At 35.0% G+C, this 16048-nt stretch overlaps 1 protein-coding gene across 1 annotated transcript in view; it reads left to right on the top strand.

The window, feature by feature from the left end:
• Pde11a (phosphodiesterase 11A) overlaps positions 1 to 16048 on the top strand; it is a 209385-nt gene that overhangs the window by 51800 nt on the left and 141537 nt on the right. Inside the window, exons 5-7 of the mRNA XM_013028053.1 lie at positions 4542 to 4617; positions 7229 to 7296; positions 8298 to 8390. Of these exons, the coding sequence (XP_012883507.1) occupies positions 4542 to 4617; positions 7229 to 7296; positions 8298 to 8390 (237 nt within the window). The remainder of the gene's footprint in view (positions 1 to 4541; positions 4618 to 7228; positions 7297 to 8297; positions 8391 to 16048) is intronic.

The following is a 16048-nucleotide window of genomic DNA, read 5'->3' as shown; positions in this document are numbered from 1 at the left end:
GTATTAATAAATATCTATCTACAAGGATACTAGGTACATGGTTTATGCTACTGTTTTTGTTTGGAGCTGCGTATTTGTTTTGTACCTGGAAATTATCAAAAACAATATGTGTACCTTACTATACTAAAAAAGAAAAATCATATGCTCTAAAATCACATGATTAAAGGCATATGAATTGGAGATAGATTTGCATGGTGTTATAGCTAGAACATTCAAAACACTGTACTAATAATATATTAAAATTAATAATTAAATATAGCAAGATTTATGAATATAAGTCTAACATGCAGAATCAATTTTTTTCTATGCATCAATTACAGTGGTCTTTTATATCTGTAGGTTGTGTCTATGATCCAATCAACTTCAGAGTGAAATCTATACTAAACATAAAAATCTATAGTAAGCATATTTTTTCATATGAGTTGTTCCTAAACATACAGCTTAGCAACATGGTTATATGATGTTTATATTATGCTAGGTATTTTAAGGAAACTAGAGATCATATAATGTATATAAGAGAATATGCCTAAGTTACATGGAAATTCAATACCATTTTATATAAGGGAATTGAATATCTGAAAGTTTTAGTATCCATGAGGAACTAATGAAGATAGATAGATACTGAAGAAAAACTTAACAATTATTAGAAAATGAAGTAATAATACCATGTACAATAACATGAACTTTTAAAATGGAAAGGAATGCATGCAGTGAATTAAGTATAATACTCCTACATATAAAACTACAAAATCAGCCGGGCTCCAGTGGGTCACGCCTGTAATCCTAGCTACTTAGGAGGCTGAGATCTGAGGATTGCGGTTCAGAGCCAGCCTGGGCAAGAAACTCTGTGAGACTCTTATCTCCAGTAAACCACTAGAAAACCGGAAGTGGCACTGTGGCTCAAGCGGTAGAGCACTGGCCTTGAGCTGAAGAATGCAGGGACAGTGCCCAACCCAGAGTTCAAGCCCCACGTCCGACAAAAAAATTAAATAAATAAAACTACAAAATCTTGCTTACAAGTTTTGAAACCAAAATAATTGAAAATCCCTTAAGTAAAATTAAACAATTTTTGTGACCTCAGTTCTATAAAGATACCAATTCTAACCCAAACTGATCATTTCAATATCATCCCTCCAAATCATATCAATGTACCTCTGTATAGTAAACTACTGAATTTAAAGTTTATGTGAAAATCTAATCTTGAAGAAAGAATAATGTTAAGGGTATATAGTGTCAGCATCAAGATTTATTGTGAGAAATAATTATTTAGGACAGCATGGCATTGGCATTAAAAAATAAATACCTAGATGAATGGGCCTGAATAGAGTCCAGAAACAGATCCAAACATACATGGAGACATGAAAATAAAAAATGTGGTACTGTAGAATAGAGAGGGAGATTTTTCCACTCAAATTTCTTATAAAACAGAATCTCACATTGTACATAAAAACCACTTTCAATTGGATTATAAATTTAAATGTGAAAGTTAAAACAATAAGATTCTAGAGAAAAAAATTGGAGAATATCTCCATGAACTAGAAATAGGGAAAGAGTTATTAAATAAGATCCAAAAGTTCTAATTATAAATTACAACTTTGAGATATTTGGATACATCATGTTATCCTCAGAGAGAGGGAAAAAACAAGCTATGGATTAGGAAAGATAATTATAATTATATAATTGGAAAAGGCTTCTTACACATCATAGGACAAATATTTCCAAATCAGTTTTGGGATGTCAGAAAACTTAGTAGGAAAAAATGATCACAGTTCTGATGAAGTACTTCATGAAACAGCATATTGAAATGTATAATAAATATATGGAATATTCCATATAAATATATATATAAAATAAATATATGAAAGTTTATCTAAATTTGACTACTTTGAGATTGCAAAGGCATGCTATTCATAATTAGGCCAGGAAAAAAGACTTCAACTACTATAAATGGTTACCCTAACTATCAGAAATGTTCATAATATATTTATATTTTTATAACACAAAATAAAAAGGGGCCAATCAACACATCCCTTAGAAGTCCTCCCAAGAATTTCAATTCCCAAGAGTCCTGGAGCTAAGGCCTTTCTTACTGCTCAGTCTGTAACTCACTTGGAGATCACCAGAAATTACTCCCGTTCTTAAAAATCAAGATTATTCTGTCAAATCCAAGACCCTGAAATTATCCAAAGAGTAGAAATATGCTTTTGCCATTTGTCCACACAAATACCTACCATTCAGCTCAACAACAGCGTTAATTGTTGCTCAGCTCTTGATCTCTAAAAATATTCGTGCTGCTTCATCATCAGGGGGCACCAGGAATTTCAAACACCACACATTTTCCAACCTTGTCTTATTTTCCACATTCTTTTTGGTTTCAACTTCCAAGTCATCATCTGCTTCTCCTGCACTGACAAGATTCCTCAACAGAATCACCTTAGTACGACAGACACTTACGTATCTTAGTTAATGGATTTGGAACCAATCTCTTGTATGCATCCTGAGCTTCTCCCTTCTACAGTGACCTTGAGGTGTAGCTTTCTGGTCTTCTCCATGGACTATGCAGCACTTTACTGTTTTCTGATCATCTTTAGGACATGTAGGATCTATCTTTCACTGAAGTATCTTTTTCTTTTTTTATTAGCAGTAATTAGCTGTACAAGGGGATTTCATTTTGACACGCCCTATATATACACAATATAATTTGATCAGAGCTACCCCTTCAGTCATTCATCTCCCTCCCCTTTCCCAAATCAGTCTCAGAAAGCTTTATTGCATTATTTTCACACATGCACATTTTAATTCTATTTCCTCTCCTTTACTCTCTTCATTTACCCTCCTCCATCCCACTAATACCCTTACCCCATCCAGAACATGTTTCCCCTTCTTGACAATTAATTTTGGTTAAAGTTCATGTTAATTGTTCAAAGAGGCTTCATCCGGGTATTTCATATATACCATAATTTAATCAGATTGACATACTTGCTTGCTCTTACTTTCCTCAATATCTTACCCCCTGTTATTCAACAGCTTTCAGTGAGTTTTGTTCTGCTATTTTGTTCACAGGTGCAAGGTATTTCAGCATGGTTTAGTCTCTAAGATCCCTCCTGTTTAGTCCTTACCACCTCCCATTCCTTCCTATCTCCTCAAGCATTCCCACAATTATTTGTATGATTTCAGGTTCCAATCCCTTCTTGTTTTAAGGTTTCTGTTGAGACATCTATTGTTATTCTGATAGGTTTACCATTGTACATGATTTGGTGCTTTTCTCCTGCAGCTTTCGGTATTTTTCCTTATTCTCTGTATATTTCCTATTCTCTGTGCTCAGTGCTTTAACTATAATATCTCCTTAGAGGTTCTATTCTAGCTTGTTGAGTATTCTGAAGGGCTCCTGTACATGCATGGTCTTCTCATTTTTCAAACTTTGGGAAATTTTCTGTGATTACTTTATTGAGTATAGTTCTTAATGTATTTAGCTGGTGCATCTTCTGCTTCCCATGTGCCTAGAATTTATAAGTCTGTTTTTCATTTTGTTTTGTTTTAGTAGAGTCCTAAAGGATCTTTCAAATTCATCCCCTACTTCTTTAATATCTTTCCTTATATACTTCTAATTTTTCTACCATGGCCATCTTATCTTCAGGTCCTGAAATTCTATCTTTCATCTTATCTATTCTGCTGAAGAGGCATTTAACTGTATTTTTCCTCTCCCAAAAAAAATGATTCTTGATCTTTTTTTTTAAGATTTCTATTCCTTTTATTATCTTGCATTGCTTTATTTCCTTTGGACTATTTGTATCTTTTTAATGCTCAATTTGATGTTTACTTGTACCCTCTTCAAGTTCATTTAACTTTATTTGCACTGACTTTGATTACGTTTTTTATTTGTAATCTCTGAATTATTTTGTGTTCTTTTTAATTTCATTGAGGTCCTTACACATGTCCTTTTTCATCTCATTGGTCATACTTACCATTGTTCCCTTGAGTTTGTATTTAAGATTACTCCCCTTACTATCATACAGATCCTTTGTTGTATGACTATTGACTTTGATATAATACTGCCTTCTTTTTCATATTTTTGGTATTCTTATGCTGATATTTGCTCATTTGAAGGCAGTACACAGTTTGGAGTCTGTCATCTGACTGCTGAATTATCCTCTATGTTCGGGCCGGACTAGGCATTGGTTGGGTATTGTTCTGTTGTTTTTACCACTGGGCTGTGGGAATAACTCAGCAATGACAATTCTTCCATTTCAGTTCCAAACCAGAATTTACATAAAATACAATACCTTTGACACTATTATCTATAAACCAAACACATTGTATATAATCAGATTTTATATGTTGTATATAATTAGATTATAACATATAAAAATAACTCTTAACAGGGTCTTGCTATATAACCCATGCTGTCCTTGAACACAGGATCCTCCTGCCTCTGCCAACTGAGTACTGGGATTACAGGTGTGTGTTACCATGTCAGCCTTCAAAACAACTTCTAGTGGATGGTTAATACACAACTTTAATAAGCTTTTTTTATACCCTAGGCTGACCAGATATCTGGTTTTCACATAAGATCTGTTCTCTGCGTCCCCATTTGGAATAGCAACCACCAAATAATTGGTAAGACCTGATCCAAGCAATGCTAACATACTTTATAAAGAAACAATTTTGCTTTAAACTATACTCAATTTTATATGTTCCTATTATATGTTCAGGATTCACTAAGCTATATCCCATATTGTTGTCTAATCATCTAAGCATGATTGGTAATGAGTATATATAGACACTGATCAGACTATAAGCAAGTATCAAAGAATCAATCAACTTGAAGGCAACAAACAATTATTATGTCTCACCTTGCAAACATTGAAGCTAAGACAAAAGACAGAGAAAGAGAGACTAAGAGAAATACCTTGACCAAGGTCACAAAGTTAGTAAAAAGGTTAGGATTGATGCTCAGGCCGTCTAACTCCTAGTAAAAATGTCACTATTATGTTTTTATGTTACTGCTTTTACAAACACTATAAATACAAAGGCAGAGGGAACTTACAGAATTAGACATATACTGAATGTGTATCTTCCTATCTGCATAGTTCTGAAATAAGCTGCAAAAGGGATTGAGGTTTTTTGAATGGCTTCTACTATTTTTCCCTCCCTCATTGCCTTTTATGCTTCCCTTAAAAAACTCAATAAAAGGGGAAGCTTGGTAGAGAAGCTTAAGTGTGGATAGTTCATGGTTAAAATACTCATGAAGGGTGGAGGCATTAGTTAAAATTATTGAAATATATGGAAATGTGATTTGGTACATGAAGTACCTATTTGCCTCTTTCTACTTCTTGCTAAGATTTCCTGCTAAATTCTAAGACACTGCTGCCTACCAAAAGAGTTAATACTTTGTGATGGCTATCAAGACCTGAATTCTGAAATAAGTTTTTCATCAGGTTGTTTAACCTACATCATTGGACATAAAGAAATATTCTAGGATCTAGGGATCTGAGTCCCTAGTACAAATGGGGATTATCTTACATTATGTAAAATTTTAAACCTATTTGTATTTACAACAGAGAAGAATCCATTAAAATTCCATGTGTGACTAGGTATGATGGTATACATCTGTAATCCAAGACACCATCTAGAAAACAAACTGAAAAGCAAAATAACTGAAGGAGGAAGGGTGTAGTTCAAGTAGTAGAGAAATTTCAAGTTCAATTCCCTATATCCCCCCAAAAATAATAACATATGTTATCTGCTGATTTAATAGTAGTAAATATCTGTTATTCCTTCAAAATTAGTGCTCTAGTTTTCTAGTTATATGCTCAAATTTTTATTTTATTATTTTTTTGATATGATAAATTACCTCCCTAATGAGAATTTGTGTTTTTAAAAAATACAAGTACATTTCAGATGCAGTCTTCTGTTTGTATTAAATGAAGGCAGAGGCTTGTATTTTGCAGGCTTGTTTTTCTGATTAGACTGTTAAAATTTGAATGCCATGACCTAAAATTTGGTATAATGGAATAATGCTGGAAATAAACTTTGGAAAGTGAAACACTATTAGGTTTATTAGAGTTATGTAAATCATTCTGATAGCAGACAATACAACTGCCTTTATTTTGAAAGTTAACCGTGTGATAATAGTCCTTGTTTTTTGTGGTAGCTCCTATAATTTCCTGATCATTTACTTTATGCAAAGCAATATGCTAAATGTTTTGTAAACATTTAGATATTTTTCTGTCTATAGAGGATAAAACAGTGGTTAAAAAATGAAACGATACAAAGTAACAAATATGTAAGATGAGATCATCTACAGATTTAATGTACCATAAGAAGAATGTAGGTAACAAAATTGTATTGCACTTGAGCTCATAATTAATGAGTGATTTGTATCTGTTCTGAAACCAAAACCAAAATAACTGTCTATGTGAACTGCTGGATGTTAATTTCCTTTACTATAATAACCTTTTTACTTTTATATGTGTTCCATAACATGTTACATCTTAAATAAACATAATAAAATTTTTAAATTGTCTCATTAATTTTCATAACTCTATGAAATAGCATTTAAATCCCCTCTTGAGGAATTTTGATGCTAAGAAAGCGAGGTAATAAAGGCTGAGTGAGGTGGTGCATGCCTGAAATCACAGCATTTGAGAGGTGGAGGTAGAAATACCACTGTCTGGATCTGGCCTAGGCAAAAATCATGAAACCTTACTTGAAAAACAAGCTACAACCAAAAGGGCTGGGGGTATAACTTATATGCCAGAGCACTTATCTAGGAAGTGTGAGTCACTGAGTTCAAACATCAGTACCCCTCCCCCCAAAAGTTAGAGCTTCAGAGCTGATAGTAGAATTGCAGTTTAAACTAGATCACCTAAATTCAAAACCTGTGTTCTTAATCATTTTTCCATAATGCCTCTCTTAAGCCTTAAATGAATGGATAGGTAGGTAGGTAGGTAGGTAGATAGATGATAGATAGATAGATAGATAGATGATAGTAACTAGATTGATATATTGATATATAGATTAGATCATATAGAGTAATTGTATATGTATATATGTATGCCTATATATTCTTTATATATGATAGTTATAATAGAGTTGTGATATATAGAAGCATAAGCTAAATGCTTGAGTTACTTAATAAAAATATAGGCCTGGCTATGGCCTACCCTTTTACAGTGATATAGTACCTGTACTAAAAATGACCATGTATCTCAAATTATTCCTATAGGTGTAGCTCAAGTGTTGAATAGACTTGATGGGAAACCTTTTGATGATGCAGATCAACGACTTTTTGAGGTAAGAAAATAGATTTACAAACCAGAGGTCACATTGAGTCACCAATCCTCTACTCACCACAGTTTGCTCCTATTCATAAGGATAAATAATTATTAATCAAATTTGTTCCTATTTATAATGATAAATCATTATTAATCAAATTTGCTCCTATTTATAAGGACCATAATTTTAATCATTATTATATTTACATATTGTGCCAAGATTTAAGGGACATTTTAAAGAATATGTAAATTATATATAATGATCATATTTTTCATTTATCACATTACTTTTAACTTTTGATGCTTTTATCCTAATTTTATTTCAGAATTTTGTTACAGTGTTCCCCTCTTAAGAGTTCTAGTGTTATCCCTGTCTCGTTCACAGGCATTCGGAGTCCTAAGGGCCATCCTCACTCTTCTAGGTGTATTACCTTCACCTGGTTTTGTGTTAACAAAATCCCATTCATCCCATCCCAAGATCAAAGGGTTAGCCTTGAACAGGCTTCCTAAGCTAACAAGCAGCTTCCAGAAGCTCGTAAGAAAACCCCATCATTATTTTCTCTAGCTGAAAGTATCTTACAGTTTCCTTATCAATGGGTTCTTAATCAATCTTCCTTTTCCCTACCTCTTATCTTACAGTTACTTTCACTTAATGTCTTTGCTAAAATATTTTATAGCCTCATTACTGAACAAGATTGTTTTTGGTCGAATAGAACAGAATGACCAAAATCAGTATACAACCTAAATAAGTTAAGAGCACATTTAAACAGACTGTATAGTTTTACACATATGAAGTAATGCCTTTATGATGACATTAAATAGATAACTTTTCCTATGTGTAAAGTGAGCATTAAAGTCATGACAATAGTAATTAATTTAAATGCCTATATGTCCTTACGGCTCACCTCTGCCTACAATAAATGTTAGCTTCCAGATCCTTCCCTAATGACAATCATTTTCATATTGCACTTTGCTCATAAGTTATTACAACTTTTAATTAATGACTTTTCCCTTTTACAGGCTTTTGTAATCTTTTGTGGGCTTGGTATTAACAACACAATTATGTATGATCAAGTAAAAAAGTCCTGGGCCAAGCAGTCTGTGGCTCTTGATGTAAGTATAGCATTTATGTAAGAACTCTATGCTAAAAGCCCTATATTTTATGAAGGAAAAAACTGTCCTTATTGTGCGGGTTAATTTCTCAATTTTTAATGACTTGTTTATTGGTTCTTAATCATTTTAGGGTTACAGGCTGAACTAGGATGACAGCTAGAAAACCTGTCTAGAAAAATGCACGTATATGCTCAATGTTACATGCAATCTCAAAGAGTTCTCAACTCCAGAGCGTCCACCATTCATATCCTATCATTACATAGGCTAGAGTTATTAAATTGTGACAACCCAAAAATAATTTGGTGGAATTTAAACTGCCTCATAAACTTAAATTTCAATATATATATAAATACTTTTGCGAGTTCACAACTTTTCTTATCATAGAAGAAAACCTTTCTCTAAAGATAAATGGCTCAGATGGGAGAAGAAATTCTTGTTCTTCACACACACACACACACACACACACACACACACACACACACACACACACACAGACTCCATTGAGCGCACCTCTCTTCCTTTCAGAAAACCCACCAGGCTCCAAAGGAACATTTATCATGTCCCATAAATCTCAGATGTTCATTCTGACCCAAGATCTATTTTTCCCAGCATCTGCTCTAAAGATAGTACCAGAGGTTTTGTTTATAAGTATGAAATATTATTAAATAGGGCAGATAAAATATCAGAGCCAAAATAAGAGAATACAGAACAGTATATATGTGTGTGTGTGTGTGTGCATATGTATACACACATATATATGTATATGCATATGTATACATACACATATATCGGTATATGTGTAGAACACATATATGCAATGCATGCAAAATCTTCTAAAATACTCTGGTAATAGATCTTCATAGAAAGAGAAAAACAAAGGGAAGTGTAAGTCTATAAGGGAGCCAGCAAATCTTAAAAAGTTATTTAATAATAGTAGCAAGGTCAAGGTGAAAAAAGAGGGACCGAACCAAAGTTAAAGCTACTTGTATCTTTTTCATTCCTCCTGCCCAGGGGCCTAGGACAGTCAAGGGAAGAGTAGCCAAGGGAAGAGTACTCACTGGTCTTGCCAGATTCAACTTCTATTTATTTTCATTATTGTCTCATTTCATTATTGTCTTATTTATTTTTTCGTCTTTGTCTCTTTTTTTGCACATTTCTTTGAAGTCTTTATCCTTCTCAATCTTGTCCCAAGGTGAATTTCTATTTATACTCTTATTGCCTTGTCTCTTATTTTCCATGAATAACAAAGAAAAATAATCTAACCCTCAAACCCTGATGATAGTAACCACTTTCCTATCAGAAAGTACACATGCCCAGTTCATGGCCCAGAAAGCTCATGGGAATGTATTTTGTTCTGGTGCATTTAGGAGACACTAGAGAGATAAACACAACACTGGTCTCTTTTTGCCTTTCAAACATCTTTCCTCCAAGGCATTTTTAATAAAACTGTTGCATTCTCTGAAAGCAAATATTCTCCAACTCAATTACTATACCCCACAAGTGAAGTTGAGTTCAACCTCTGAAACAACTAGAAATGTCTGGAAATGCACTTTTTCATTTCTTTTTTTTTTTTTAACAAAATGCACAGCTTTAGCTTTATCCCACCTCCCATCCCCCTCCAATAGCCAATGATTTTTATGTATTTATTTAGTACTGGCTACTTTTCTTAATGATTTGCAGTGCTCTAAAATTTTTAAATTCATACATATATGTATATATATATATGTGCATGTGTATATATCTATTGAAATATAGTTTACACATTATTTTGTTCTATTGATTTGGAAACACTTTCATTGTTTTAAGAATACTATGAATATAGGTTTCACCTTTTATCCATATTTTCTGAAATGAAGCTTTTTATATTAAATCCTGATTTAGCAGATGTTGGGGAAGCAATGTCACCTCTGATACTGTTATTTCATAAAATAAATGAATCTAAGAAGGTTGGCTTAGTAAATAAAACAACACAAGCACAGTGTTTAGGGAGAGGATTCAGTTACAGTTGTACTGACATCCCTCTGGGTCCATGGGATCCACATCTGTACATTCAACCATGGTGGAAAATATTCAGAAAAAAACCCACCTACATCTGTACTAATCACATATAGCTATTCCGTTGCCCTTCTTCTGAGTGATATCATGTAATAACTTTTGAGATCACATTTACATTTCACTAGAAATTATAAGTAACTGAAATGTGATTTAAAATTTACAGAACATGCAGAGATTGTATATGAACTAAGCCATTTCATGGAAGATTCTTGAGCATCTTAAGATTTAGGAATGAGGAAGGGTGTCTTGGAACCAATTCTTCACAGCTAGGGAGACAGTGTTGTACTTTTGTGAAAGTTATTCTTACTACCCTGTGCACTTGTGCCAGAGCTGATTTTGTCTGCTGTGTTTAAGATTGCTAATCCAAGGGCTAGCTATATCTTGTTGCTTGTTTTATCAGGAAGATCACTCATGTTTGAACAGAAAATAAGCCCCTCATTTTCTAGTTCATTGACACAGACTCTGTTAGTTATACCATTGTGTGCCTTAGTAGCATCACACACCCAGCTGCTCCAGAACACTCCTGCTTTCCCTTGGCGTATCTGTCATCTGCTGCCTGTGTTACCATATATACCTCTGGCAAGAAACTCAAAGCTCTCACATCAGAGATAGATAAATGCAATATATCTCCCTGGATAAAACTTCCAGAAAAAAGACTTACCACAGGGCATCTCTTTCCTGTTGCTACATAGTGGTAATTTCAACTCATTTTAGCCATAACCCACAAATGATTTTAAAAAATAGAAACATAAATGTACAAAATATTTGTACTTTTCTCTAGCCTTTAAAAATAGAATAGTAAATGCATTACCTGCACTTTATTTAACAATTGAATTATCAACTCAATTATTTTGGTGACTGCTTCTCTTACTTTCTTATAATTTTGTTATACAATTCTATTGTCAGAATCCTTTTCAAATTTGTAAAATTAATATTCTAAAGCTCTTAAAGAGCCAAGTTACTCTTCAAGCTGCATAATGGAACAAGAGATAAATTTAGTATCATTTTAATAACTTTAATTTTATGATTCTGATTTCCATTCTGTATATATAAATAAGAGCTCCCAAAAAGCTGCATTTATATATGCTTATTTTTGTTTTAGAGTAAGATCCTCAGGAAAAGTAAGTGAAAAATCTACCTGAAAGTCAAAATATAGAGAAGACACAATACAAACATAGATGTGGGATATTATCTCCTCATTTTGAACCTCAAGAATTGTCCTTTGGAGTGTATTTCATAGTTATTGCAAATGAAGCTTTATCTAATAATAATGAGAAATTTTTCAGGAAATAGAAATGTGTGTTAAGGGATACCTCCTACAGCTTTATGATCAGAAAGAGAAAGGAATAAGGGTCAAATAGAGGGTGAGTAAAGGCATATGCAATCAGAATACAGGCCCCATTTAGTCTCCTCCCCAAAGCCTCTCCAAACTATTGATTTCTTTCCAAATACCACAGCAACCATCCTACTTAAGAGCTTTATTACCTCTTGGCTGGGCAATTGCAATAGGCTTCTACTTGTTCTTCCTAAGACATATTTTCAATTGCATCACTCGCCCACTCACAGACCTCAAATTACTCCCCTATTAGCTATCAAAGTACAAATGTCCTGGTCTTTGGGGCCCTTTGGAAATCTCATAACAAACTACTTTCCTGCCCTTGGCTCTCATTTTTCTTCTCAGAGAATTCAGCGGTACTTACAAACTCCAATACTTCATAGTCTACAAATCAGCCACCTGCTTCTCTGCCCTCTGATTTTCACTCTCATACCCCCTCCACTTTTATTATTCTATTCAAATCATCCTTTTTCCACTCTAAATAAGACCATCAAAGAAATCTTGATTTAATTGTACTCTTCCTTGCCCAGCATTGAATCCCATTACCATCTCTCTTTTTTGTCCTACTTGTGACTGTATGTTTTGCTCTGCTAGAACATGTGCTCTGAAGTATGGGATCATGTCACATATTGTATTGATTTCAATATTTTCAACGTATGATTGGTCCTCCGCAAAAGTATATTGAACAAAATGAATATAAGCTGCCATTAAAGGGAAACATGAAAGGAATAAGGACCATGATGAAGAAGCTGAAGTCACTTAATGAACACAGACTAGCAGAGAAGTGCTTCTGTATTCTCTTCGCCCCTGAAAGGCCAAAAATACAGAGTTGGTTTGGGGTGGGGAATGAGGTGTCAATAATGGGGACCTCTTTCAGACACGATGTGCCATGGGATATTTCCTTAGATGAAGATGAGTCAACTTGGCTTCTTGAAGGTAATAGAGATGACTCTAATATAAGGGATCTCTCTTCACAAAGGAGAGATTTTCTCTATGCGGGTGATTGAAAGAACTGAACAGGCTTCAAACATAAGGCCTATACTCCAATAGGTATCACAGCTCTTCTGACACATGCAGAGTGTTTGTTTCTTCTTGTAGTTAGGATCCTTTGGCCAAGACATGATCTCGTGGGCTGTGTGTGTGTGTGTGTGTGTGTGTGTGTGTGTGTGTGTGTTGGTCATGAGGCCTGAACTCTGGGCCTGGGCACTGTCCCTCAACTCTTCAGCTCAAGGCTAGCACCCTATCACTTGAGCCACAGTGCCACTTCCGGCTTTTTCTGCTTATGTGGTGCTGAGGAGTCAAACCCAGGACTTCATGTGTGCAAGGCAAGCACTTTACAACAGAGCCACCTTCCCAGCCACTCTAGTGGGCTTCTTCACATTTCCTCTCCCGCCCAAGATGGGTTCAGGAGGAAGATGGGATGAAAAGACAAAGCCTTTACAGCTGGACCCTCTGTAGCCACCACCAACATTCTCTGTTCATTTCCAGACAACACCATGGCTCACAATTTTCTGTTCAAATTGTGCTGATGTGAGCTTCTCCCTCCTGACAGCTTTCAATCTTCTTTCAGCCCCTGTCTTCCATGTCCATCCATTCTTCTCTCTAGTGGTCAACCTATTCCTCCAGGCCGGCCACTGAGTCACTCTTTATTTTTGCTTTTTAATCATGATAAAATAAACATATAAAAGTAATCATTATAGGCCTTGTGAAATATGCAGTTCAGTTAATTCCTTTCACATTACAGTGGAACCATTAATCTCCAGAACTTTTTCATCTTTCCACCCTAAGGCTATACCCCTAAACACTAATTCACCATTTTCTCTAAGCTAATAGAAACCACCATTTTACTTTGTCTGTGAATCTGACTTCTGTAGGAACCTCATGTAAGTGGAATCGGGTACTATTTGTCCATTTGTGACTAGCTTATTTCATTAAATTTGTGGGAGGCACTGGTCTAGATGCAGGGGTTTCTATAGAATCACATACCTTTATTCCCATGAACCTTCTATTCTAGTAGAGGATGAGAGTAGAAAAGTATATGAATAAGTTAAGATAAATTCATGATAATGTGTCATAAAGAAAACATAGCAGGATGTTTTATGAAGAATGAGTAGGGGTTGCTATGGATACATTCAGAAGATTCCTGTGCTAGCTCTTTGTTGCTAAGACAGAATACCTGAGATAAATTTATTTTACCTCATGCTTTCACACGTTTCAGTCTCTGGTCTTTTGGCTCCACCATTTAGGTTTGGGGTGAGGCCAAGCAACAAGGAACAGAGTATATGGTAGAGGTAGGCTGCTCACCTAATGACAGCAGGGAAGCAGAGAAAGAAGTCAGCCATAGCATCTCAGAGTAACGTTCAAGAGTATTATCCACACACACACCCATCACCTACTCCCTCCAGTGTAGGACTGCCTTCCTCACGTGTCCACTGCCTGCTTCCCAATCGTGCCACCAGCTGGGGACCAAGCCTTCAATACTTGAACTTTTGTAGGACATCTATATCCAAACTATAACAAGTCCTCTTTGACAAAGTGGCAATTGAGCTTTGTTATCTCATTCTTTTCAAAAAAAAATATTGTAAAGGTGATGGATTAGAGTTACATAAGTCAGGTAATGAATACATTTCCTTTGGAACAGTGTCCCTCCCTCATTCTCCAGTTTTCCCCTCCTGACTTCCTTCCCCCCAAAGTTGTGTAGTTCATTTCTAACATAGTATCTAGTGGGTTTCACTGTTGAATTGGTTCACCTTTTGTCTCACCATTTCTGCGGTTCCCCTTCCACTCTACAAATCTGATAAACCTATATACAAGACAAAGGGTACAGAAATAAAAAATAAAGTGGCAGAAGGACATAAACCAAACAAAAAAGGAAAGAAAAAAAGAATTGTGACCTCTTGCTTCCATTTCTTGAAATTCATTTCAATAAACTTCATTTTATATGATCATATGCATATAGCTATTGAGCCCTTGCGATCTTCTAAGAACATCCTCCCTTGTTGTCACTGTGTGAATGTTTAGAGTCCTATTTAATTAATCATGTCCAGGTGTAATTATTTGGCTTTTACTGTCCATTGGGTTTACTTGGTTTGGGGGCACATTCTAATTAATACAAACAAGGGAAACCATGTAGCCTGTGTTTCTTTAGGTCTGGCGTACTTCACTGAGTATAATCTTTTCCAAGTCCATTTCCTTACAAATGGGGCAATGACATTCTTTCTGACAGAAGCATAAAATTCCATTGTATTATCTCATTCTTTTCATTACATTATAAATTTCATCTAAATCTATTTGTCTGTGTGATTTTTGTTTGTTTCAACAAGACTCTTTCTTTTTTCCACCCTTTTGTCTGGAATGCCAGGGATCAAACTCAGGACTTTGCACACATTCTTGTATTTTATGAAGACTTGAGATCTGAGATTTCTGAGAGGTGATGGCCTTTGCATGAAGTCATTATCAATGGTATATTTTTTGGCTTAGGGCAGTGAAATAAGTACCAAGGCTTTGAGAGCCTTCTGGCCCTACTCTCACTACCCAACCATGTAATGTGGAATCTTCCTAGTTACATACACAGAAGGGGAGCAAAGTGATTTGCTCAATCTAAGCTGACTCTCAGCATCCAGCCTCAAAGACAGATCCAGTGGAGTTCCCCTGGGCTAAGATCATATGTTCTTTTCCCAAGAGAATCCCAGTGTATTCTAGATCCTTTATACATAAGGTTGCAATTGTGTGTCTTGTTCACCATGATGTCTCCAGTGCTAGCTCAGGCCTGGCACAGAAGATATATGCAGTTTTGTATATATTTACTGAGTGCATCACGTAAAATACACACACAAGATTATAATTATAAAACATGTTTTGAATCTCATTTCTCAGCATATATTGTTATTAGTTTTGGGGGATTTTTTCTCTTACCTTTTCAAATTTATTTTTTTATTATCTTTAAGTAGTTGTACAATGGAGTTGCCATGTAACAAAAGCGTTTATGAGTGCAATGCATCTTGATCAGTGTCACTCCTTCAGCATTCTCATTCTTCTTCAACTTACCTCTTCCCTTAGTATTCTTGATTTTGTAGTCAACACAATGAATTCTTGACTGCGTTCTCCCCCCAACTCTGCATCATTCATCTACCCCTCTCTCCTTGACCCTGCCCTACCCTCTTTCAAGAACCCAGTTCCTCATGCTTATTTTGTTGGGTTTTGCTTTTTGTCTTTCTAAAAATTACACTGTTTGAGCTCTCCATGGAGTCAATTACAGTAAGGTAAA

Source organism: Dipodomys ordii, unplaced genomic scaffold, assembly GCF_000151885.1.
Source record: "Dipodomys ordii isolate 6190 unplaced genomic scaffold, Dord_2.0 Scaffold5, whole genome shotgun sequence".
Lineage (NCBI taxonomy): Eukaryota > Metazoa > Chordata > Mammalia > Rodentia > Heteromyidae > Dipodomys > Dipodomys ordii.
This window is presented reverse-complemented; position numbering and strand designations above follow the sequence as displayed.